The 25,952-nt window shown below is 39.1% G+C and overlaps 1 protein-coding gene across 1 annotated transcript in view; it reads right to left on the reverse strand.

The window, feature by feature from the left end:
• Positions 1 to 25,952, reverse strand: part of Mgl (low-density lipoprotein receptor-related protein megalin) — a 41,184-nt gene that overhangs the window by 7,684 nt on the left and 7,548 nt on the right. The window contains exons 2-19 of the mRNA XM_083095473.1: positions 16,277 to 16,393; positions 13,469 to 13,600; positions 12,011 to 12,265; positions 11,468 to 11,719; positions 11,135 to 11,251; positions 10,179 to 11,038; positions 9,386 to 9,890; positions 8,489 to 9,242; positions 7,585 to 8,301; positions 6,074 to 7,433; positions 5,788 to 5,989; positions 4,439 to 5,438; positions 3,669 to 4,317; positions 2,348 to 3,518; positions 1,845 to 2,265; positions 1,415 to 1,623; positions 873 to 1,268; positions 106 to 673 (exon numbers count right to left, since the gene is read on the reverse strand). Coding sequence (XP_082951599.1) covers positions 106 to 673; positions 873 to 1,268; positions 1,415 to 1,623; positions 1,845 to 2,265; positions 2,348 to 3,518; positions 3,669 to 4,317; positions 4,439 to 5,438; positions 5,788 to 5,989; positions 6,074 to 7,433; positions 7,585 to 8,301; positions 8,489 to 9,242; positions 9,386 to 9,890; positions 10,179 to 11,038; positions 11,135 to 11,251; positions 11,468 to 11,719; positions 12,011 to 12,265; positions 13,469 to 13,600; positions 16,277 to 16,393 — 9,685 coding nt within the window. The remainder of the gene's footprint in view (positions 1 to 105; positions 674 to 872; positions 1,269 to 1,414; positions 1,624 to 1,844; positions 2,266 to 2,347; positions 3,519 to 3,668; positions 4,318 to 4,438; positions 5,439 to 5,787; positions 5,990 to 6,073; positions 7,434 to 7,584; positions 8,302 to 8,488; positions 9,243 to 9,385; positions 9,891 to 10,178; positions 11,039 to 11,134; positions 11,252 to 11,467; positions 11,720 to 12,010; positions 12,266 to 13,468; positions 13,601 to 16,276; positions 16,394 to 25,952) is intronic.

Here is a 25,952-nt window from a genome sequence, read left to right on the forward strand (position 1 = left end):
TATTTAGTATTAATTAAATCGCTCATATGCGAATAAACTCACTAGTAAGAAAGACATATATTTTCGCGCTATTGTTAAACAACAAGAACATATCGACACACGTACCTATATATTGTTTTCGCGGTAACATCGCAGAAATACAACATCTGCTGAGCGTAATCCGCATCCAGGGCAACGACGTTAATCAGATCTTGATGCATCAGGCTATAGTTGGACGCGTCGATCGACATATTTCTAACGTAATATTTATTCGTGAATACGACCCACGGTTGAATGTTGTCTCTGCGCTTGCACGTATGCTCGTCGGCTTCTCTTTCATACCAACGCTCATTGCATTTGCAGTAATATCCGCCAGGCGTATTCTCGCACTGTTGGCTGCACACTTGAGGCGTTTCAATGCATTCGTCGATGTCGTCGCAGGCCTTGCCATCGGCCAACAGTTTGTAACCAGGATTGCATTCGCAGTAGAAGCTGGTCGGGGTGTCGACACATTTGTGTCCGCACTGATTCATCTCAATATGAGCGCACTCGTCCACGTTGCAGTGCAGCGGCTCGTCACTCTCGTCGGTGCAGTCTGGTACCTTGTTGCATACCAGTTGCGAGTCGATACAATTACCGTTGGCACACATGAAATCTTTGGGATTCGGACACGTTGTATTCTTTGTTCTAGATGCTGAAAAGGATATAATCATTTTTATCAATCATAATCCAAGTCTTGCCACGACAAGAAAAATATTGAGAATACATTCATTTAAGATATTTGAATTTATTTAGACTAGAAATTTTTTTTGACCCAATTTGAAGAATTAATCATAATTTTCTCTCCTTTTTATATATTAATATGATACGTTAGTGTTATAAATTATACTTACGACATCCGACTTCGTCCGAATGATCGCCGCAATCATCCTGGCCGTCGCAGCGGAATTGCTTGCGTATGCATTTAAAGTTCTGACAAGTAAACTCTTGGTTACTGCAGGGTTTATACTGAGAGTTACAGAACTTGCCCTCGTCGCTACCGTCACCACAATCATTATCATGATCGCACAGCCAATTACGATTCAGACATCGTCCGTTGCTGCAGGTGAACTGATTCTCGGCACAGGGGGTTGGAGTCGGACATTGATGCAAAGTCACGTTCTCATCAGCCCCGTCAACGCAGTCCGGATCTCCGTCGCACAGCCACTTCTTTGGAATGCATTGGGCGCGATTCCACATTTTGTTCGCCGTGCAAGTGAATTCCGTTTCTTCGTCGCATTTTCTGTCGTCTAAAAAAATTAAATTAATCAAAACATAATAAAAAGCACAATAAAAAATAATTTAATATTATTAGAGATACAGAAATTAGAGAACAATTTAATATATAATTATTATAAGTAAAATCAAGTCTTGAATAAAGCAATCAATTAATTACTGCATTGATGACGTTCATCTTCATCCGAATTATCGAGACAATCGTTGTCTCCATCGCAGATGTAAATTCTGGGAATACAGTTGCCGTTATCACAAGTGAACAAATCGCCAAAACATGTTCTCCCCTCGGATTGGCAGTAACCAGGAGGCTCGTCGCTTCCGTCCAAGCAATCATCATCTCCATCGCAATACCAAGTAGCTGGAATGCACCTACATATAACAGATACATTTTTTATTAAGGCCTCTTTAAACGGTCTATAATTCATAAAAAAAAAATTTAAAACAAACTTTTACTTATAATTTTATGCATCACATGTTTTGATACATATCTTATTATAAACTTATCTATAAACTTTATTATAAATTTTCAAGTGTTTTTGAAAGATATATTAGTTATTAAAATTATCGATCGATCAAATACGAAATTTTACCTGTGATTGGGACATCGGAAGCTGTTTTGGGGGCAAGTTCTCTGGGCGCAATGAATCGGATTCTCATCGCTATTGTCACCGCAATCGTTATCGCCGTCGCAGAGCCAGTAAGGCTCCACGCAGATGTTTGTTTTTTCGCACTTGAGATGATTCAGCGGACATGTAGTGTTGCGAGGACAGCGCTCGTGTGTCTCATCGGAAGTGAAGTTGTCCTTGCAATCGTTGATGCCGTTGCACACCTGAGACTGCGGTATGCATCGATAATTGGCGCAGGTGAATTCGCCCGCTGCGCAAGGTGGATAGACGCACCCCTCCTCGTCGCTACCATCCCGACAGTCGTTTTCGTGGTCGCACTTCCACGTTTTGAAGATGCATCGGCCGTTGTTGCAGCGGAATTCGTTCGGGCTGCACGAATGATAAGCTAAAACATGAAAATCCACAAATGTTCTTTCAACAAATTGCATCTCTAGAAAATACTTGCGGTGAATTTCCCTCATACTCACAGCAGTATCTGGTGTTCTCATCGGAACCATCGCCGCAGTCGTCGTCACCGTCGCATGCCCACATTCTGGAGATGCATCTACCATTCCTGCAAGAAAATTTGCTGGCGTCGCAAGTGATGTTCTTTGGTACGCACATTCTGTCCTCGTTCACAAGTTTGCTGTTATCGTCGCACTTGCACTCCGCGGAGCCGTTGTGGCTCGGGTGACAAGACTGGTCGCAGCCGCCCTTATTAATATTGCAAGGATTAACAGTGCATTGTTGCCTGGACGCAGAAAAAATGTGAAGATCACGCGGGGAGTCCTCTAGTCGTTTCACCAACTCAATTTTGTCGGCTCCCGTGTACTTTTCCGCTCGATAAACCCCACGAAGCTGAAGATCCGTCCAATAGATGTGCTCTCTGAAGACAGTGATAGCGAAAGGATAGATGGTAGCGCTGATAAGAATTTTTCTGTTGTTGCCTTCGAGATCGGACCGCTCGATCTTCTCACGCACAGCATCGGTCCAATATAGCATCCGATCGTCATAATCGATCGCCAGACCACTGGGCTGCGAAAGATCCTTGTCAATAATGGCACGTTTCAGCGATCCCGCCATAGTAGCCTTGAAAATCTTTCCGGATGTCCCGAAACGACCCCAATCCGTGAAATAGAGAGAACCATTGCACGGGTCGACAACGATAGCGCGTGGCCGATCCACGCGTGCAATCATTACCAAATTAGACCCGTCAATATCCATCGCGTAGATGCTATTATTGGAAGAATCCGTCCAGTATACTTTCTTCTGAGTCCAATCATACGAGATACCTTCAGGGTTAATTCCTTTATTGATCAATATGTGTAAGTCGGCAGAAGATGGTCGGTCCGATGGTGTCCACGCTATTTTCGCCCAAGGACGAATCTGAGTGAACAGCAGTTTTTTATCTTGATAGTCAAAGTCTACTCCGACTACATTTGTCAAGTTTCCGACGGGCGTGAAAGGTATATTGGTATTATGCGGATCGATATTAATAGCGCGAATCTCAGTTCGCGTAGCAAATACCAAATATTCTTCGACATTTTCACAAGTGCGGTTATTAGACGAAAGTTTACCCACTGCACAGTCACAGGTAAATGATGTGGGATTATCCTTCGGGAAAGCGAAGCATAGTTGAGAGCATTCGTTGTTTAACACCTGAGGTAAAAATTATTTCCATTAGTAAATTTTTTATAAAAATTTCCTTTTATAAAAGTATAATTTAAAATTTTTTAAAATAAGTTTCGCTTCATTTTAAATAAAAAAAATGCATATAAAATGCATATAAATTGCAATTCATTTGAATACCTGCGAGCAAGGATTCGTAAGATCCGGCGGTTGACTGCTTTGATCAAAGATGGCGATATCCCTGAGCTTTTGGAGATTCGTCCTGACAGGGGTGGGAAGACTAATGTTGCCCTTCAGTTTGCTCGCCTTGAAAACAGTAGCCAAATTTCGATCTACCCAATAGACGTCACCGCCGAAAATGGCGACGCCCATCGGATTCGGAAGATTCCTACGGATAATCTCTCGGTTTCCGCCAGTGTAAGAAATTTTTTGGATAGTGTCCAATTTCGAGTCCACCCAATAAACATCGTGCGTAGCAAAATCAATCGTCAGATCACGCGGTGTGCTGATACCGGATGTTACGATAGGAGACCAGTTGCTACCATCGAGGAATGCCTTGCCTATTCGAGGATATTGTCCATAATCGATCCAGTACAAGTATCGTTTGATTGGATTCACGGCCAGCTCTCGAGGAGAATCAGTAGTCGTCTTCACGAGAACTTTTCGATGGGAGCCATCCAACCTACAGACCTCTACATAATTATCATGAGGAAAGACATTGGCGAAATATAAGTTTCCTGCGATCCAATCTACGGCTAGACCGCGGATTCCATTGGAACCAATTCCTTGTTTGATTATCTGTTGCAACTCTGTGCCGTTGGGCCGTATTCTGAAATATAAATCGAAAAAGTATCGTATATTTAGACGTTGTATTAAATAACTTTATAATAAAATTGCTTTAACGAAAATTTTGTTTTCGTTAAAAATAAATAATATTAATATCATCTTACCTAAAGATGCCGTTCCAAATGCCTCGATTAAATTCCACCCAATATATCCAATTGCCCGCGTAATGTACGTCCACGTGTAGAATATGATGACCAATTCCAGCGATGGGTATCATGGCCTCTTTGGAGTCTTTGAGACTGTAACCTCTGGCGACATCCAACTGAGTTACCACCGCGAATGTCTTGTAAGGCTCGCATCTGGTATCGGTGACCTTTCTATAATCCATTCCACAAGCACAGACACGTGTACCTCCGGACGCAGGCAAGCAGAGCTGCTCGCAACCACCGTTGTTGTTAAGACAGGGATGATGTCCTGTGGCACGTTTCTTATAAATTGTCAAGGTACGAAGCTCAGAATCGTTATCGATGATAGTGATCGGATTATCGCCGTTAGGTAGATCGACACGTTCGATCTTCTCGTATTGCGGGTCCAAATAATAGAGACGAGATTCGTGGACGGCTAACGCCTTGGGTAATGCCATATTGTTTGCGGTAGTAAGAATAGTGCGGACGTTCAGACCATCCGTCGACATGGCTTTGATGAAAGCTGGATTTTGAGAGGAAAAGTATAGTGTTTTGCTAGTAATATCGATGATGAGAGCTTCAGGACGCTCCAAATTTTCTATGAGGATCAATGGATTACTGCCATCCATATTCACTCGTCCAATCTTCTGCGGTACTCCGAAGCCTCCCTCGTCTACCCAAAATACTACTCCGTCAATGGGGTCCACGCACATCGCTTTTGGCTTGGATACCGACGTTCGGTTGCCGTCATTCGCCAAAACAATCGTGCGGAATCGCGTCTTGCCGTCCAATTTGATAGCCTCGATGTTAGAAGCAAACTTATTGCCGATAAACATATTGCGACCAAGCCAATCTAGCGCCATGGTGGACGGCGAACCGACAATACCAGTATTACCGGAAGGATTGGGAAATTCCGTTCGATTACCACCTCTGTAAGGGATGCTATAAATTGTACCATTTTCGCTGTCGTCGTCTTTACCTGAAAGTATTAAAATACATTTTGATTAATAATAAAAAAAATTAAAAATTAAAATATTAAATATTAAATTAGAAAATTAAAATAGAAATTTTAATAAAAAAAATTAAATGTTAAAATAGAATATATTAAAATAGAAAATTAAAATAAAAATTAAAAAAAATAAGAAATTTGACAATATGCAATAAATCAGTACAGAAAAACGTAAAAGAAAGACCAATTAAAGTCTAATACATAGATATTTATGCAAAAAGATATATTTATTAGGTAATAGGTATTATTGCGAAAAAATTAAATTTATGTAAGACATGAGTGAAAAGTACAATAAAAGAAAATATTTTTTTTGTCATACCTTGCAGCCAATAAATCATACGATCTCTTCTATCATATTCAATAAATCTTCCGCCTTCCACGCCAACAATAGGTGTAATATATCCAGTTTTAGTTTCTCCGGGTATCAAGGAAACATCGACGACCTGAGAGCCTCGGAGGACCATCAAGTATGGCGTTTCTTCTTCCATACATCGTCCATCGGACAACAATTTGAATCCAATCTAGAATAAAGAAGAAAAAAAATATTATATTTTCAATGTAGATGATGTTTAAGAATCTTTTTATCTTATATAATAATTTCTTACCTGACACTTGCAATTGTAGCCCATTGGATTACTGGGCGATAGAAGACACAGATGTTCACAAGATGCGTTAGCACAAGGATTCACAGTGATAGGCTGTAATACTGGATGATGTACGTGGATGGAAAGCGGTTGTGAGATTAAGTGCGAAACCACCGTCTGATTAACACCTTTAAATTTATGCGCAGAAAGCACTCGATTGAGCTGCCTATCAGTCCAATACATAGTATCCTCAAAGAGTGTAAGCGAGTGAGGATGCAATAAATAATGCGAGCCAGCTAAAACTTGGATTCTCTTACTGCCGTCGTAAAGACAAGTATCAATAAAGTCTAATTTGCTGTCCGCGAAATATATTCTACGATTTGCAATATCTAAAGCCAGACCGTTAGGCCAATAAATCTTCGTGCTGATGATAGTTGATCGATTAGTGCCATCCATTCCGATTCTTTCGATTCTAGGATTCTCACCCCAGTCGGTCCAAAAGAGCCATCTAGCACCTGGACTGGGATCCAAACACATTCCACGCGGTTGCGTGATATTCTCCTTAACGAGAATCATTCTTCCAACTCCAGTCTCTTTAGCTACCTCAATTGTATTTAGCTTTGAATCTAACCAATACAAATTTTGACCTATCCAGTCGTAGGCGAGACCTTCCACTAAATCTAAACCGGTACTGATGATATCTTGAGGATCGCTACCGCGATCCAATCGCGAAATTCGTTTCAATTTCATGTCAGACCAGAAAATGGTACCAGTATGCATATTACTGGCAGTGGCTACAACATTCTCCACGTTGATAGGAACTCGTTCTAATGCTTGCTCCTGAAGATCAGCCACCAAAATAGTATGTCTGTTGGAGATAATCAGGAACGCCGCAGTGTGATTATACGCCTTGCACATGTGCTTATCTTTCTGTAACGTGTAACCGTCGACGCAGTTGCAAAAGTAGCTACCCTTGGTGTTGACACAAATTTGCGAACATCTTCCCGGCGTTTCGCATTCATTCATATCCTGACATGTGTAGCCATCACTGGTGAGTTCCTCGCCAGCTGGACAAACACATTGCGCTCCGAGCGGAGTTCGGATGCAGCCGTTACTGCATAATCCGCTCTGATGACTGCACTCGGCAAAATCACAACCGAGTCCTTCATCCGCTCCGTTAGGGCAATCCAATTTGCCATCGCACACGGTGCTCACATTTACACAAACATTTGTCACGTTTGGACAGCTCCACTGCTGGGAATCACATTTGAATGCAGGAGGACCGCATGCATGTAGTTCAGTGTCCTCGTCGGAACCATCTCCGCAGTCGTCCTTACCATCGCAAATATATGCCTTGAACACGCATCTCTCGTTTTGGCATCTGTGAAATATTCAATCAAGTTAGATTATCTTAGATCGATTGAATCGAATAAAAAATACACTTTTTTAAATAAACATTTTTTTTAAATTTTCATTGCTCAAGTTCTCTAAGAATAAAAATGCAAGAATTTAATTTAAAAAATACAACAAACCTAAAGAATCCAGTCTGGCAATCGACTTTTCCGCACGACTCCGGTTCGTCAGATTTATCTGGACAATCCGCAGTACCATCACAATACCAACTCCTTGGTATACAAATTGCTGAACTGACACATCGGAATTGCTTATCAATGTTGCACTGATCCGGCGCTAGTGAAGGACAGCCCACTTCATCCGATCCATCATTGCAATCACTAATACCGTCACATTTATACGACGCTAAAACACACATCTTTTGATCTGCACATGTGAACTGCGTACTGAGACAAGTAACTGGTGGACAGTCCATCTCGTCCTGCTGATCGAAACAATCACTATCGCCGTCGCACACCCAAGATTGTGGTATACAATGACCGGAACGCGGACAAGTGAATTGAAAGTACGAGCAAGTCTTCATCGCGCAAAATTCGCCTTCATCGGAACTGTCGCCGCAGTCGTTTTCAGAATCGCACTTCCAAGTCGCGGGGATACAACGGTTGTTGGCACAGGCGAATTGATTAGCGCTGCAAGTAACATTAGGACAGCCCACTTCGTCGCTATAATCGCCGCAATCATTTTCGGTATCACAATGGAATGTCATCGGTACACAACGACCGGATTTACATTGAAATTCGTTTGCGCTACACGTCGGTTTTGTACAGTTTTGCATTTCATCGCTGTTATCTAAACAATCATTTTCGCCGTCACATACCCAAGACTTTGGAACACATCTGAAAACAAATCGGTTAAGAATTAAATGTCAAGTTGTTGCAATTATATATATTTCGGATTGAATTTACGAAACTTGAATTTTCCCTTTCTTCCAAAAATTTTGTTACTATACTAGTTGATACGAAAATATAAGCAATTAGTCAATTATCGATTCTCTAAAGGTACATATATATATCGTTATATTACCTCTGATTTGCGCAAGTAAAATCCCAAGTATGAGGACAAGCCTGCAAGGGTGGTTCCCCGTCAGGATCCGCGGCGCAACTTCTGCCATCGTCCTGAAGCCGTTCTCCGTAAGGACATCCGCATACTTGAATAAGCCTCGGTATGGGTTGTACACCAGGAAATACAACACCGTCAGAGTGTGAAGAATTATCCGGAATAGCGAAACAAAGCTTTTCGCAACCACCGTTATTAATAGTACAAGGATGACTAATTGCCATTATTTGAATCTCTCGACTGAAAACTTTTACACCGTAAAGTCTGTTGGTGGCGGGTTCGCGTACCAAGATAGCCTCTTGCTCGCCGGTCTCTTTATGCAGTCGGATAATAGCGTCGAGACGCCAATCGGTAATGTACATCCAGTCCTCGTGAATGGCGATGGAAAACGGATGTCGTATCAATCTGGAATTCACTGTGCGTACGTCCGTGCCGTCCAGGTTCGAGTGCTGCACGTGATCCAAGAGGGCATCGCACCAGTACAATCGATCTTTGTTAAAGTCTATTGCCAGTCCGTTCGGCCAACCTAGGGTCAGATTCCTGAAAACGACTAAGTTGGAGCCATCGGCGTGAGCTCGACTAATGTTAGCCGGACGATCCCACTCAGAGAAAAAGATGTAACCGTGATTTGGATGAATCACAATCGCGCGAGGACGCTTAAGATTCTTCAATAGTGTTCGCCGATATGTCACGTTTCGAGTACTGAGTACATTTAGCGTGCCTGTGAAAAATAAAAAGTTCTAATCAACTAAATGTAAATTTTGCTTTTTATAACTCTCTATCAATTATCGAAAATTGATATCATAAATTAATTTGTTTAACTTGAAAATTAATAATAAACATGAGATTATATCATTAACGAACCTTTGCGCGAATCAATGTAATATAAGTTTTTCGCAGCCCAGTCGACCGCAAGTCCTTCCACTCCTTCGTTTTGGCTAGCCAAAACAATTTCCCGTCCAGTTGCGTTCTGGTGTACCCTATATATGACGTCCTGAAGGACATCGCTATAATAAATATATTGATCGTACGCATCATAGTCCAATCCAACGAATCGTGCCCGTCTGGATACCACCGGTAGGATGGCATCACTAAAGCCTTCCATTACAGGATTGAGTACGCGGCCTTTAATAAATCTCTGCTGGGAATACATGAGGAACTCTTGCACCAAATTGCAATTTCTGATGTCGCTTGCTAATCGCCATCCGATGTGGCAGGCACAGCGATAACCTAATCGATTGCTTTGATCGCTCGAGGCAGTAACGATGCACATATGCTGACAACCACCGTTGTTATTGCCGCAAGGATTAGAAACACTGTAAGGTTGTAAGAGCGGATGCAAGGCTTTTATAGCCTTGGCGTCGCGTACCTGAAAGAGAGACAATTTATTATAATAAACATTATAATACTGAACAGTACAATATAAATACGAATCTTTATCAATTTTCTCACTTTCCAAAAAAAAAAGAATAATAACTATTGATATAATCAATATTTGATCATCGCGAATTAATTCGAGGAAGAATTCATTAACTGAATAGCAGGTAATCAAATTGACTTTCACTTTCATTTTGTTGCTAAAGCATATGCTAAATAGTTTCGTACAATACGCACTCGCGCATAAGTAAATTTATGGAATTATTTATCATTTTTATACCTTAAACACGCTTTGGATAGAATAATCTCCTTGAGTTTTATCGACGCTCATGACGGCTTGTTTGGTGCCGTCCGTCCAGAATATTCTGTTCTCGAAGAGGGTAAGTCTGATTGGGGATGGCACTTGTGAACCTCTGAGAATCATGACCCTGTTGCGACCTCTGTAGTCCGCCGTCTCGATATAATCCAGCAGAGAGTCGCACCAGTAAATCCTCTTGGCGATGATATCCACGGCCACACCGGACACCTTGTAAGCCGCTTCGGAAACGACAGGGAACGCATTAGTACCGTCCATGTTAGTACGAAGAACTTGTTTGCTATCAGCGATGAACATGACGCCCCTCGTGGGATCCAGCGCGATGTCGGCCGGACTGGTAAGATTGGAACCCACAACGATTCCATGATAACGTCCGTTCAACTCGAACACGTCTACCTTTTGCACGATGGAATCCACCACGTAGAGTTTCTCGCCGATCCAGTCTACCGCGATGGACACGGGCCCCCAGGAGCCCGCCATACTAATGTCCACCTTAGGCATCTCGCCATTGCCGAGGTAGAAGGATTCCGAGTGCACCTTGCGCGTCTTCGTGTCGCTCCAAAAGAGCAAATTCCGCGAGTACAGATAGTCTATCCCACTGGCGCCGGTGGTGTTTGCGATTATCCTGCGATCCTCGCCAGTCGCGCTCAAACGCCACACCGCGCGATCCTGAGCGAGCAGAAGCTCCAAGACAGAGATGTTCTGGGCACGACACTTGTTGCGCCCGTGAAGAATGTAACCGGGCGCGCAGTGACATATGTACGAACCATCCGTGTTCTCGCACAGCTGCTCGCAGAAGCCCCACTCGGAGCACTCGTCTCGATCTGGAGATAGAAAAAAAATACAGGGAAGTAGAAGATTTTATATATAATTTACTGAATAAATTTTTGTGTAAATTTCTCATAAGTTAAATAACTCACCGATACACGTCCGCGAATCATTGGCGAGGATTCTTCCCTCGGGACAATAACAAGCCCCTCCAATGGGGGACGCTTGACATTTATGTTGACAGTTAAGTGAACCACACATGCTCGTCGCTATACAATAAAGAAATTATTTTTTAATTTGTTTTCATGTTGTACATTAATTGCTCTTTGCGTTATTACGAATAAGATTTATATAACTAGTAATGATTTATATAACCGCTATTTTTTTTCTTATTAAAAAAAAAAAGGAAACAATAGATCTTTTAGATACACGTGATGAGTGATTCTTTTATATTAGTGTTTTATAAGATGAACAAATGTACTTACAACATGCTGCTTCCTCATCCGCTCCATCCTCGCAGTCCTGCTTTTCATCGCACAGCTGGGATCGATTGATACATAATGGCTTTCCATTCGCACCCTTTGGGCACATAAACTTGTTTCCCGGACAAACTGTCATTGTGCAAGACTCCTCGTCGGATCCATCGTGGCAATCTTTATAACCGTCGCATTTATACGCTATAGGGATGCAGAGTGCATTGGCGCATCGAAACTGGTCACTGGTGCAGGGCGGAAAATCTGCAAACCACCAAAGATTCTAATTAATCGATAATCGATTTGAAAGGATCGTAAGTTGAACTTCAATTCTGCAAACAATTGTATATCCCTCAAGACAAAAGTATCCGGATACATCTTTTTTTTCCTCAATATGATTAAAATGAAATATTAGAACTAGACGAGAGAAGAGTAAGGAGAGAAAATGGAATGTAAATCGAAATTGCGTGAAACTTGAAGGCAAGAATAGCGACAGAGGGACAAACCGCAGACTGTATTGCAAAAAAGAAGCCAGAGGGAAAAAAGCCAACTCACTGCAGTGGTCCTCGTCGCTGTTGTCACCGCAGTCGTCCCGGTGATCGCACCTCACGTTTTGCTCGACGCAGCGTTGCGTGGTGTTACACCTGAATTGGTCCAATCGGCAGGCAGGCTTCATGTTGTTCTCGCATCTCTCCTCGTCCCTGCCGTTCCGGCAGTCCAGGTAACCGTCGCACTTCTTCTCTTTGGGTATGCAGAGCTCCGGGGTGGTCCCGACGCATCTGAAATCGTCCGGCTGGCATTTCCTGTACGCTGCAACACACACACCAAATTCCTGCCATTTCTTCACCTTTCATCAAATAGGAAAATGCCTCCTCTATCGTGTAATTCGATCAAGTTTGCCTGACATTTGAAAAAAAATGCTAAGATAAATAGCGTTATCTTTTCCAGGATATTTAAAGTCTAGGAAAAGGAGTTGTGGAGAATTGGAGGAAAATTAACATCGCCTCTTCAGGGTATGCGATAGAGGCATCTCCAGCGAAACGTGACGAGCAGAGCGCACGTGTTACTTTTACATAACGTAACGTCAAAAAGCCCGATCAGGAGTTGACGCTTCTCCGAACCTGAAGTCTCGCGTGATAATTCGCATTAACTGCGAACCATAATGCGCGACTGTATCACGACTGTATCACCTGTTGCGACACGTTCGCAGCGTCGATAAACGCGCGAAATAAGCCCGATAATCCGGAACGTGACTTTCCTCGCCCGTTTCGCGCGATATTAAGATAAGAATGGCAAAGACAAGGGGAGTTTGCGAGTTTTTTAAAATCACGATCGGCCACGATCGGCCACGATCGGGACGTCTTGATAGGAAAATTATTGCCTCTGTTGTTCTCAGAAACTTCAAACGTCATTTCCATGAATTAATTGAGAAGCGATTACAAGTACACGCTCATTTTTTTAATACTAGAACAACATGTTGATAGAGAGACGTAAATGTTATCAGCAGCGTGTTTAAACTTCAGGCATCATTTTTGCAATCTCGTAATAGTGTCGGCGATTTAATAACATGCGCATGAGTTATCGCAATGTCAGCGCCGATAATTTGGTGATTCTAACGCGAAGAAGAATCTGCCTAATCGCTAGGCAGCCGCTATTTAGTCATGCTCTTATGCGAGCGACCTTGTCAATGGAGATAATATTATCGTGTCATGTTGCTCGCTACTGAAATTGATAATGTCTCTGAAACAATGTATGATTAATATTCTCGAGATCGCTTCTTAATAATTGAATTTCTTTGCACATTCCTTTGTATATCGACCAGGAATAGAAAGAAGAATATATAATTTTGCGTAAAATTATTCGCAAAATAATTGATTATTTTGTTACATCTTGGAATCTTATTTGTGCACTTTTGCGAGGATCAAGGATTTTTTATTTTTAATCGACAGTCAAATACGATAAAAATAAATGGAAAGGATTAACGCTGGTAAGGATGACCGCAATTGTACTCACTGCAGCCGTCTTCGTCGGTGCCATCGACGCAATCGACGGTCATGTCACATCGCTGATGAGGAGGTATACAGTATGTCTTGTTGAAACTGTACTGGCCACACGTGATCTGGCCGACGTCGCAATCAGGCGGTGCTGTAATCAAATGAAAAAATTAATAGATCAAGAAATTAAGAGATTAATCAGTGTCTGCGATGATGAGAATGTCAAACAGCAGAATGACTTTGTTAATTCTTAATGTGATAAATTGATCTTGAGGTGGCTCGAGACCCCAACTCTTTTTATTTGATTAGCTCAATATTTGCACACAATGGCCGCCTTAATTACTATAACTGTTCGCGTCTTGAATTATTTAATTTCCTTCAGACACCCAAAATATGTCTCTAACAATTCCCATTGTCTTCATCATCAGAGATTCGCAGACGTGAAAGAGGGAGCTTTCTCCTTGAATATTCTTCTTACGCAGATAAAAAGGAATACCATGCTGGAAGGTCTAAAAAAGTGCTCGCAGGATGTCACAAGCTGCTGTTGAAAATTCCAGCTGCAGCAGCAACATACGAAGAATCGCTCGTGCAACAGATCGCACCGATGCTATAATTGCACCGGCATAAAATCAGCCGGTCGTCGATTCACCGAGGGAAGCTCCCCCGATCATTTATTACCGGATGGTCCGACAATCGTGCCGCTGCGATGGGATCCAATCGCTTCAATTTTACCTCTTTCCCAAATCATACCATCAAGACATTTCTTTCTCGCATCTTCGGATGGGACTTTCTATAAAATTATAAATGTGAAATCTGACTCTTATTTTAAAGATTAACACAAATTACGTCCACTCGTGAAGCGAGTTTCGGAATGAATTCTGGTAAATCGAAAAACAAGATTGGCGAGATTCAACGGATGAAAACGATCGGCGAAAGAGAGATGGATATCGAACGAGACGGTCTGTCTAGTTCGCGAGATTGGAACCGATTCACCGCGCAAAACGAGATACAATCGTGCCAGTGGGTCCGTTTCATCGAATGACACGCGGCACTTTAGCACGCCGTCCTCGAAAGAGGGTCATAGCCTTGCTTCCGGTTTTGCGTTGTCACCCGCATAACAAACGGCCGCTGCGAAGCAGCGATCTAGGAAGAGAGCAAGCTTCCCAGAGGAAAATAATGCGACCAATACCTTTCGTAATGAAAATTTTTAATCTATAGAAAAAAAATATATATTCGCAAAATCCATGCATTGGAAATATGACAAAAAAAGACCTTGAGACTGAAGTCTTTTTAGAGGAAGATTCTTTTAGAAATCTTGCGTTATTTTTAAAAATTCCTCCCAAAAAGAGACATTTTGAAACATTGACGTTTTAAACAATCGAGAGATTTTTTTCCTTCCGCTTTCCTAGTCCCCAAATGACATTGGTTCATCCTTGCAGCGTGCAAATTGCATTACACTTCCTGCAACGTAAATCTGATGATAAGGAGCGCGATCACAAAAAGCGGTCACGTAATCGGCCACATGAAAAAAAAAAAACAAAAAAAAACAAAGAGACCAAGCATTTCCGAGAGGAAGCCTCGGATTTTCGTCGAGACACTTCCGGCACGCGAGAGAGACTCCAGCTGTAAGCCACGTTACAGAGCTCGAGTTTATTCCATTCGTTGGAACGGATCGGTGGGCAAACAGGAAGAGCGCTCAAAAATGCGAGGCTCGCTCCAAGGCCGCGATCATACTTACGTAAAATTACTTTCAAAATCGAATTCAACAGTTGAACAAGATTCGCGTAGCCCCAAAAAATTCCCAAGTCTTCCTACAAATCAGACTATTTGCAAACGATTCATCTTCGCCTCTTGATTTCCATTGAAAGTCCAAGATTCAATTTTTTTTTACAGCGACACGATAAAAGTCATGTGAAAAAAATATTAAAAATTAAAGGTAATATTTAAAATTAGAAAAAATTGAAAAATAGAAATTAGAAAATCTTAAAAAATGAGAAAATAATATTGAAAATAATGTTAAAAAATAATACTTTTTTAATATTATTTTTAATATTATCATGCACGGGTCTCTCCCCAGGATATCCATTAGGCCATAACGTATCATGTAAGACCATTACATACTTGACGGTGGGAGTAGTGAATGAAGGCGATGGCTTCATTCTGAAAGTTCTTTCACCGCGAACCGAGTATTGGGGGCAGCGGGCGATCGAGAATTATACATGCATCCCTCTTTATTATTACTTAACGAAGCACTTCATCATTAATTATTCATCAGCGCAAGTAGTGGAGCATTCCTTCCGATTAAATTGCACGTTCGAAGACATGCTCCAATTTCCTCGAAAATCTAGTTGCTCAAACTATATATTTATCGATATTATGGGAGAATGTGATGTAATGTGTAAAATAAAATTAAACATGATAATATAATAAAGTGTGACAAGTCTTTTGTCACCAAGAATATCGAATACTTTGCGTTTAAACAGGATGCATCGCAATAATTACTTCTCATCTGCGACACAGTAGCAACTTAAGGAACATTTATAGAACTTAATTTATGCAAATTGCAAACTCGACTATAAAGTGTTGCGTTTTCCAAAGTATTTTCTTCGAACAGGACTAATAGTTTGCGAATCGATTTCAGTCGCACAAAGAAGTATTATCTAAAAGTGTTTCCCTGAGATTCATATCTGCGGTATTTCCAATGTAACTCGAGTCGTAACAACATGACTATTAATTCTCCGACTACCGCGAGGCGTAATAAAAACTATGATGTCTAATCCCGGCTATTTTAAGGTCAACGACAAGGAAAGGATTCTCCGATACTTACGACACGACTGCATCTCATCGCTATTGTCGTCGCAGTCCCCGCGATAATCGCACACGAGGATCGACTGTATGCATCTGCCGTCGTTGCACCTGAACATGTTGTTCCCGCAGCCATCGCCTGCAACAGAAGGCATAGAGCATGAAGGGATCGGCCGGAGAAGCGATATTGCTGCCGTGATAGGTGAAAGGTTCAATGCCTGCCGTCGGGGAATTGCCATTATTTCTAGGTGTAACCGCAGGATAGAATTAGAAGGCAGAATTCCTCGATTGGCCCGAGCGAATCCTCAGACCCAATGAACTTTTGCACATTTCGTCACCTCGATTGTTCGCGGTCCACAAGATGCCAGAGGGATTGGAAATTGAACCCGGAGTTACGGCAAGAAACCACAACTTGAATTTCAATCCCGAAATGTCGCTGAATACGTGTAATGTAACGTCCAATTTTTTTTCAAATACAATATCCAGGTCACTTTCTCAATTAAGGACTCGACTCCTATTTAAACTCGTATTTAAATTAATTGATACTTATAATTAATTATGCAAAGACGCATAATGTAAAAAAATAATTTCCATCAAGTTTAAATAAAAATTAATTTAAATAAAAAAAATTTTTTAAAAATAAATAAAAATTAAAAAATAATTAAAAAATTAAAAATTAAAAAATAAAAATTATTAAAATTAAAAATATATTAATTAAATAATTAAAAAATATAATATTAATAAAAGATATGATATTAATTATTTAATTAGAAAAATATAAAGGATTTTAACATTTAGTTAAATTTTATAAAAAAGATTTGAATATCGCACGATGTGATTCTTGGAAATGATTTCAGATTTGCTGCGCAGCATCCGTGAGACGAGATAAGGAAAGTCACGATAAGAAGAAGCTACTGCGTTTCGTATCTCAGCTTTTGTTTGCAGGTGACTTTTGTTTATCGACTAATGAGGGATCATTTGCATAATGATGCGGAATTTTTCACGTGTCGTTATGCAAATGTATCGTCGTTTGATTCGAGTACCATCATTGCGTGATGTGTCGTTTGAATTATTAGCAACGATAAGGAAAAATATGAAAAAAGAGCGAGCCTCTCTCTTTAAACGAAACGATTATTCAAAACTGAAATTATGATAATTTCCATTCTTCTAATGTAAGAATGCAATTGGCTTGAATTATGTGACGCACGCGTTAATAACATTCTTTAATAATAGAAATCTACGATGATTGTTTCGAGAATGATAAAAAAATTCGTTTTTTTTCGAATATTATCGAGCTGCGTCAAATAAAAAATTAACGTGTTGTTTAGCAAGAAAGAAATAATTATCGAAATGTAAGCTTGATTATTTTATATTCTACGAAATAATCTTGAAAAAATATCGTTTAAAATTTTTAAAAATATTAAATAATAAATAATAAATAATTTTAAAAAATAATCTGAAAAAAATAATGCAATTATAATGATTCTTAATTCTCGGAATATAATTATAAAATGAATGAACCATTATACCTCGATAACTATGATAATATCTGTTAAATGAAGAAAATTATATTCTCTAATATATTTTTACGAAGATGAAACTCTGGGAGATTCATATCCATTGTCTCAATTTTTTTCCCGCTCATTAACGTTCTGAATAAAGGAGGATAATTTTCGACTGTATCCTCGTGGAGAAATAATGAGCTTTCCTTGACTCGCAATTATGCTATATATCGCGCGTTTCCAAGTTTATATTTCGCATTTTGAAGGGAAAAATAATCTCTCTTCTCTTAAAAGGATCTATCGCGCTTGCAATAACAATCACGGCCCGTTTACGGAGACTTTCCCGTCGCGGGAGGATCCTTGATGCATCGTCCTTGGACGAGAAAACGATCCTGCGATCGCCGTGCAATCGTCGGGATTAATAAAAAAAAAGGGAAAAAAAATGGTTACGCTCGTAGATGGAACGCGCGATATATACGGTAAATGGAAAATGTCACGCACGTGTGTTTTGAAATCCTTGTCGAGGTATTCATTAATATAAGTGTAAGAGATGCAAATATTATATAAACAAGAGGTTTCGGTAAATAACTTATTTACTGAAATCTCTTTTCATGGGCAGCGACACTTTCAGGATTACATTTATTAATATAACGTTCCCTCAGGGAGAGATTCATTAATAGAGAGAGTAAAAGAAATGTACAATTTCTTAATTTCTCGAAAATTGAGGAGTGTTTTTTATATAAATAATATACAAATATTACCGCACATATCAATTGAGATCTCGTGTTCCGCCGCGACATTCGTTCGGAAACCTATCATAAATCGCTGGATCCTCGAAGGAAAGTGAGGAGATCACGGAGGAGGTGAGAGCGTGGATGTGTAAGTAAGCCACAAGAGAAGAGGCTCCAGAAGGAGAGAGAGAGAAAGAAGAAGAAAAAGAAGAGAGGGGGAGAGAGAGATGTGGATGGAGAAAGAAAGAAGAGGGAAGAGAAGCGGCCGCCGATTAGGGGGAGGGAGACAATGAGAGAGAGAAAGAGAGAGAGAGAGAGACACGCTGATGCCACTAGAGAGGAGAGCAGAGGAGAGGAAATAGCTCTGGCTTGGAAGTGCAGCGTTCGTACCAGGCTGTTCGACCTGGTACGAGCAGAGCACCGACAGCAGTCGGGAGGGAATGTGCATTTGCCGAGTAGGAATGCAAATATCGAAGACAGATAGCGATATTCACGCGTGATGCACTCGTGCTTGACATTTTTTCTCTCTTCTTTTCCGCGATATTTTCACGTCATAAACGCCCATGAACTGTCGTCGAGCAAAGGTGAAGATAGCGTCATTTCCTCAAACTTTTCTCCTCCATCAATTTCGAAAATCGCATTCGGAGGTGACTTATCGATCGTTAGATCCGGAGAAATCAAATGAGGGACGTCTAATTTCTTAAAGTATATCGCTCGATCGATCAGAACTATAGGTGCTTTCTTCCTGACAATTTAAACTGAGATTCCAAGTTTTGGGCATCATCAGCTGATCTCTGACATGAAAAATAAAAATGATTAAGTAAACGGTAGGAATTTTCCTCCAACTTTTAAAGATGCATGAAAAATCAATTTATTTCGCACGAGAACAAACAAATGAATCTAACATTCTTATATAAACTTCTCCTTGAATCCATTTAACTCTTCATCCTTGCACTAAATTTGTATATCGTATACATCATTCATGGCCGGCGGTAAGTATGAGATTATTAGAGCTTCGAATCTACTTCAATTTACAATTTCAACACAGAACAATAATAAAGTGCTCTATCCAAGAGAGGTGACGCAAAATTAGAAACGAGCACAGGCATTATTTATCAGCGATGGGTCCATTCATCATCCGCCATCACCTTCGCAGGTGTATCTACATAATAGCGAGCTTCAGCAACGATATGACGTATTGTTAAGTAACGTATACATGTATCACAAGCACGTCCTGTGCGTGTCCTATGACATCGGCGTTCACCTTCGCGCTCGCGTGAGAGGCGAATGCTCTTTCAGCAACTCCGTTCGTACCAGACGGTGCAATAGCCCGGTGCCTAAGTACCGCTGCTGCATCAGCGAGCAGCGCATCTCTCGAGATAACGCAACCCGTCTATTGCGGCGAATAAATCAAGAAATCGTCGTCCAACGAAAAGTAACCGATCATCCAGGTGAGGATGTCCCCGAAGACGTGTCCTCGGAAAAATTGGAGTATCAGAATATCGTTGCGACATAACTAGGAGTAGGCTAAATTAAATTGAAGGCGTTATTATTGCGGCAATTATTTATCGAGTCGAGAGATACACACACGTCTCAAGTGCCTCGGTGTCAAAGTGAAGGCGCATAAGAGACCGGTAACACGTATGTATGCACATGTATATACGAGGCAACTAGTGCAGGCATGTTTATCATGTGGCAGAATCGATTGGATTCTAGGTGTGTTCGATCGATCCAGTTCGAGGATCTAACAAGACAAAAGTGTTCTCTACATCTTTTTTATCTTTTACATGTCTTACAAGCGAAAATATCGCCGGCAAATTTGACGACAAGTCATGTCTGATGAAACGCACTTTAATGTCATATTAAATGTAATCTAGTAAAAATAAATTCACATTTTTTTTCAATTTTTTCATCCGTCTCTTTTCTTTTCTCTCAATAATATATCTAATAAAAAAATGTTAGGACACACATTTTTTTAAGTATCTATTCTTGTAGTATTTTTCTAAGAAAAAAATGACAAGCAAAAGAAAAAATTATTTTAAAAAATTATTTAAAAAATTATTTAAATGAAAAAATTATTTAAAGAAAAAATTATTTATAAAAAAGTATTTTTCATGATATTTAAAAAAATTGATAGGCAAAATCACAATGGATGGAAAATAAGAGAAAAACAAGACTAAAAATAAAAATAAGAATATGAGAAAAAAATGTACTTTTCTTCGCTTGTGCGAGCTAGTAGCGATCCGAGAGACGGGCACGACCGGTCATAAGTCAGTTGTAGCATAGGTCATCGGCGCGTTCAGAGGACGCGTTCGAAGAAATCTTGGATACGGGCACGGCCCGGATCGGTTAATTGGATCAACTCGCGCGGATCAACGAACGCCGCGTGCGACACATATAACGTACCAACAGCCAGTGTCATTCAACAGCCACCATCGCCGACCATCGTCGTATACCGGGCCCGTAGTACGCGGTACAAGGCCACGGCAGACGCGATTGATATTCTCCGGTGAAGGGAAATCTCTCGAGGCCTCTCTGTAATTCACGAAGCGTCAATTCTCTCTCCTCGGTTGGACCTCGGCATCTCGATGATGATATCGTACAATACCCGATTATTCGCGAATTATGCGAAGCTCCAAGCGGAAGTACACGAGGATGTACATTCATCAGATATATGTATCCATCATCTTTTTTTTTTACTCGTCCGTTTGATCCGTTCCCGACTATATTTTTATCTCGGGAAATGTCATCCCGAACTAATTGGCGATGACATTTCTCGGGACAAAAGTATGATCAGAGACGAACAAAAAAATACACCGTTCGGTTAGGTAATAAATAGGCAACCTCTTGAATTTTTTTCCATTGCTGAGAACATTTTGGAGTAATCCATTGGGACTACATCCAACACAAAGCGAAGATAACTATTAGAAACAAATTGTTAGATGGACTAGGTCCAGTTACAATGTACTTTATTTAAAAAAAAAATTCTGAGAATATTCTAAATAATTAATACCCTGAAAAATAATCATTTTTCTAAAGAAATAAAATCTTAAAAAATAATTTTTCTAAAAAACCTAAAAAATAAAATATCAAAATTAAATATGAAATCAATAATTATCCAAGTACTTAAGAGCAATTTGTAATTTTGATATAATATTTGCCGTGAAATCAATCTTACATTGTAAAAATATTATACATAAATTCTCCCTAAGAAATCAAAACGCATTTTATTTTTATTCAGAGAAACTTGACTTTTAAAATCGACACTAAATGAAAATTAAGATTCTTTTAATTCCTAAAACATTTTTTTATATAATGTATATAATTAAAAAAAAAACGCAAATTTTAAATCGTTTATAAAAAATTCTGAGAATGTTATAAATAATTAATATGTAAGCACATCTCGAGAAAATGGCCGGTATGCAAAGTTTTACGGGAAGAAGGAAACGTGCGCTTAATGTGCACCGAGCGGTTAAGAACCGCATCCACACACGCGAGGTACGATCTCTAAGCCGGATTGTGATGTGGAAGGAATTAGCGAAACGTTTAAGGTAATTAACGCTTGTCGTGTTAATGCACGAGCGTCTGGCTCGTTACACGTCGGTGAACGGAAACGCCATTTTTATTTCCGATACTTTCCTCAGGAATCGCCGTAAGAACCACAAGAAACAACAACGATCAGCAAATACCGATTGTACATTTTTCTTCTAAGAGTATTTATGCTATGAATATAAAATGTGAGTCATTATTGTCTCCAAGCTTCTTTCCATCGATTTCATCTACAAATAATTTTTAAATAATAATACATTTCTTCTGCGTCGGGATGAAGATTTAATTCTTCTTTCATAGGGAAATAGAAATTCAACTCCACGTCATCAATTTTACGTTATGAATAAATGTATCAGTTAATCGGTTCTTTTCAAATCACCCGATATAACAAGTGACACGTCGTAATTATGACGACCTGTCGTCGCTCGATTTTCGTGTGACGTTCGGAAGCCATTGACCTTTTTTCGTTTCTGTGCCACATCGTAGCGTTAATTCGATTACGCACTGCGAATCAGATGTCTCTTTCTTGGAACGAAATTTCGCATAATCTAATTTGCACATTTCTCTCAACATCATTTTGCATTAGCATTCTTGAGAAAAGAAAATCCATGCCTTTGTCACATTTATCTGTCTATATAAAATCTAATTTTTAAATATTCAACGATGCTCTTATCGCACTGATCCTTCCTTTGCAATTTTGTATTTTGCATGCTTTGAATCAAATACTATCTTTTTGATTGAAAGAATTGATTTCTCGAAATAAAATAAAATTTTCAAAGTGCCAAATTTGAAGATATCGCGTTACCTAATTTAAATAATTAATTATATTAAGACATATTTTTTTATATCTATAAAATCTAATTTTTTAAATATTCAAGAATACTCTTTACATACATTGATCCTTTCTTTGCCATTTTGTATTTTGTATGCCTTAAATCGAACGCTATCTTTTTATTGAAAATAAATGAATTAAAATAATTGAATTAATTTCCCGAAAAGACAAACAGAACAAAATTTTCAAAATGACAAATTCAAAATCATCGCGTTATCTAATTTAAATAATTAATTACATTAAAACATTTTTTTTACATCTATAAAATCTAATTTTTTAAATATTCAAGGATGCTCTTTACACGCATTGATCCTTTCTTTGCCATTTTGTATTTTGCCTTAAATCCAACGCTATCTTTTTATTGAAAATAAATCAATTAAAATAACTGAATTAATTTCCCGAAAAGACAAACAGAACAAAATTGTCAAAACGGCAAATTCGAAAATATCGCGTTATTTAATTTAAATAATTCAATACATCAAGACATATCTTTTTCACATTTCACTATATAAAATTTAAATAAATTGCGATAAATTAAAATGCATTTTCGAGTAATCGATTGTAACGAGATTACGGGCTCCGTTTCATTTCCGTATGCCATCGATTTGAAAGGGAATAATACAAAAGATGGCCATAAAATCCCCCTCCCATGTACGAATAACTTACACTGTGTAAAGGCTGTATCATAAGTTAATGCGACACTGTGTCATTGCTGTCAGGAGGCTTTCTTCCTCCTCGCTGAACTCGCGCGGCGAGCCTCGCCTTCGATTCGCCGCGCTCGTTCGAGCACGAATCTACATTCAATCAGGGTTTAATGTCCTGCAATTCGGCGTGTGCATGTGCAGGTATACATGTGCGCTCGGGTGCATCTCGGGTACGCACGCACGCACGCGTGCACGAGGTGAACACTCACGTCACGAGACCGCTCAAAGAATCCGCTGAGTATAGAAGCCAGTCTGTTAGAATCTAGACTACGGACAGTGTACTTACGATGTATCACGTATATATATATAGTGTATCACGCGTATTCGCGTCGATTAATTTCGGTTATCGCGTCAAAAGACCCAGAGAATGGCCTCCTTGCAACTATCTCTCGCGCATCTCTCCAATCCCTTCGTCTGGACCTCCTACGCTCATCTCCTACGCTCCTCCTCAACAAGATCAAAGAATGATTGTAGAAAATGCCCTACATTTTTTATTAAATTGTAAGAATTAATTTTGATTAATTCGATCAATTCGCAATAAGATCAAATAAAGACTATAGAAAACGTTCTATATTTTTAATTGTAAGAATTAATTTTGATTAATTCGATTAATTCGCAACAAGATCAAAGAAAGATTATAGAAAATGTCCTATACTTATGATTAAATTGTAAGAATTAATTTTGATTAATTCGATCAATTTGCAACAAGATCAAAGAAAGATTATAGAAAATGCCCTACATTTTTTATTAAATTGTAAGAATTAATTTTGATTAATTCGATCAATTCGCAATAAGATCAAATAAAGATTATAGAAAACGTTCTATATTTTTAATTGTAAGAATTAATTTTGATTAATTCGATTAATTCGCAACAAGATCAAAGAAAGATTATAGAAAATGTCCTATACTTATGATTAAATTGTAAGAATTAATTTTGATTAATTCGATCAATTTGCAACAAGATCAAAGAAAGATTATAGAAAATGCCCTATATTTTTTATTAAATTGTAAGAATTAATTTTGATTAATTCGATCAATTCGCAACAAGATCAAAGAAAGATTATAGAAAATTCTCTATATTTTTTATTAAATTATAAGAATTAATTTTGATTAATTTGATCAATTTACAACAAGATCAAAGAAAGATTATAGAAAATGCCCTATATTTTTTATTAAATTATAAGAATAAATTTTGATTAATTTGATCAATTTGCAACAAGATAAAAAAAAATTATAGAAAATGTCCTATATTTATGATTAAATTATAAGAATTAATTTTGATTAACTCGATCAATTCGCAACAAGATCAAAGGAAGATTATAAAAAATACCCTATATTTTTAATTAAATTCTGAGAATTTAATTTGATTAATTTGTGTCTATACTTTTTCGATAAGATGAAAATATATTTCTTGCTATAAATTTCATAAATCAAGATAGAGGATCTTCTTGGGAAGAAAGATTGTTTCGAAAGATGATTAAATAGATGAAAATGACGTTAATTAATTTTCGCGCATACAGCAAAGATTTTCTCACTCCGATTATATAGCTGCAAAATATTTATTTAGAGTCTAATTATACTTCAACACTACGGACAACAGACAACGCGAGCGCATGAATAATTGAACAACTCAACTCTCTTTGTAAATACGAACAATTCATTATGAGATAAACGGTATTTGCGATAAATGGGCGTAATATACTAATATAGACTTGTAACTTACATGAACCCACTATCTCGTGTGAGTCAGTTTTAATCGAAAAAAAAAAAAATAATCACGATTAATGTCTGAGTTACAAATAACTAAAGTCCAATTAAATCATACATGATCGATCTAACAATTTAATACAATTAAATAACGGAAGCTGAGAAGAGAAAATTTCAAAGTGTAATTTATTTCCTTCGAATTTTAATTCGGAGGACTCCCAGTTTCTTTATTCGTCATCTGTAAAATTGAATATAAAGGAATCACAAATCCATCATGCGTTGTAAAAATACAAGTCTTTTTTTCCAACAGATAGGTCTTTTTTGCCCCTAAAAAAACAGCGGAATTACGATCTCAAAGCTGGCCTCTATTTCGCTCCCTCCTCTCTCCCTATCCCGTGTAACGAGCTTTAGATCGCGATTCGCCGGGACACGAAGAGAGCCGTTACACTCGCGCGCTATGAGTTCACTTCTAGTCTCATGGGTGAAAGTTGATGTTTCCCACGCGGGGTTGGCATCAATTTGCCATCGGCTGGAAAAATACTCGCCGCCATCTCTCGCCGATATGCAGGTGACCCACGACGTACGGTAATCCGCGATAAAACGGAATTATAAAAACCGACGAGGGGAAATGTACCGTTCCTCGTTCGTGCCGTTCGGATGCACTGCTCAAAAT

Source organism: Camponotus vicinus, unplaced genomic scaffold (assembly GCF_025532165.1).
Source record: "Camponotus vicinus isolate PSW18456_S1 unplaced genomic scaffold, iyCamVici1.0 SCAF_3, whole genome shotgun sequence".
NCBI classification, from domain to species: Eukaryota; Metazoa; Arthropoda; class Insecta; order Hymenoptera; family Formicidae; genus Camponotus; species Camponotus vicinus.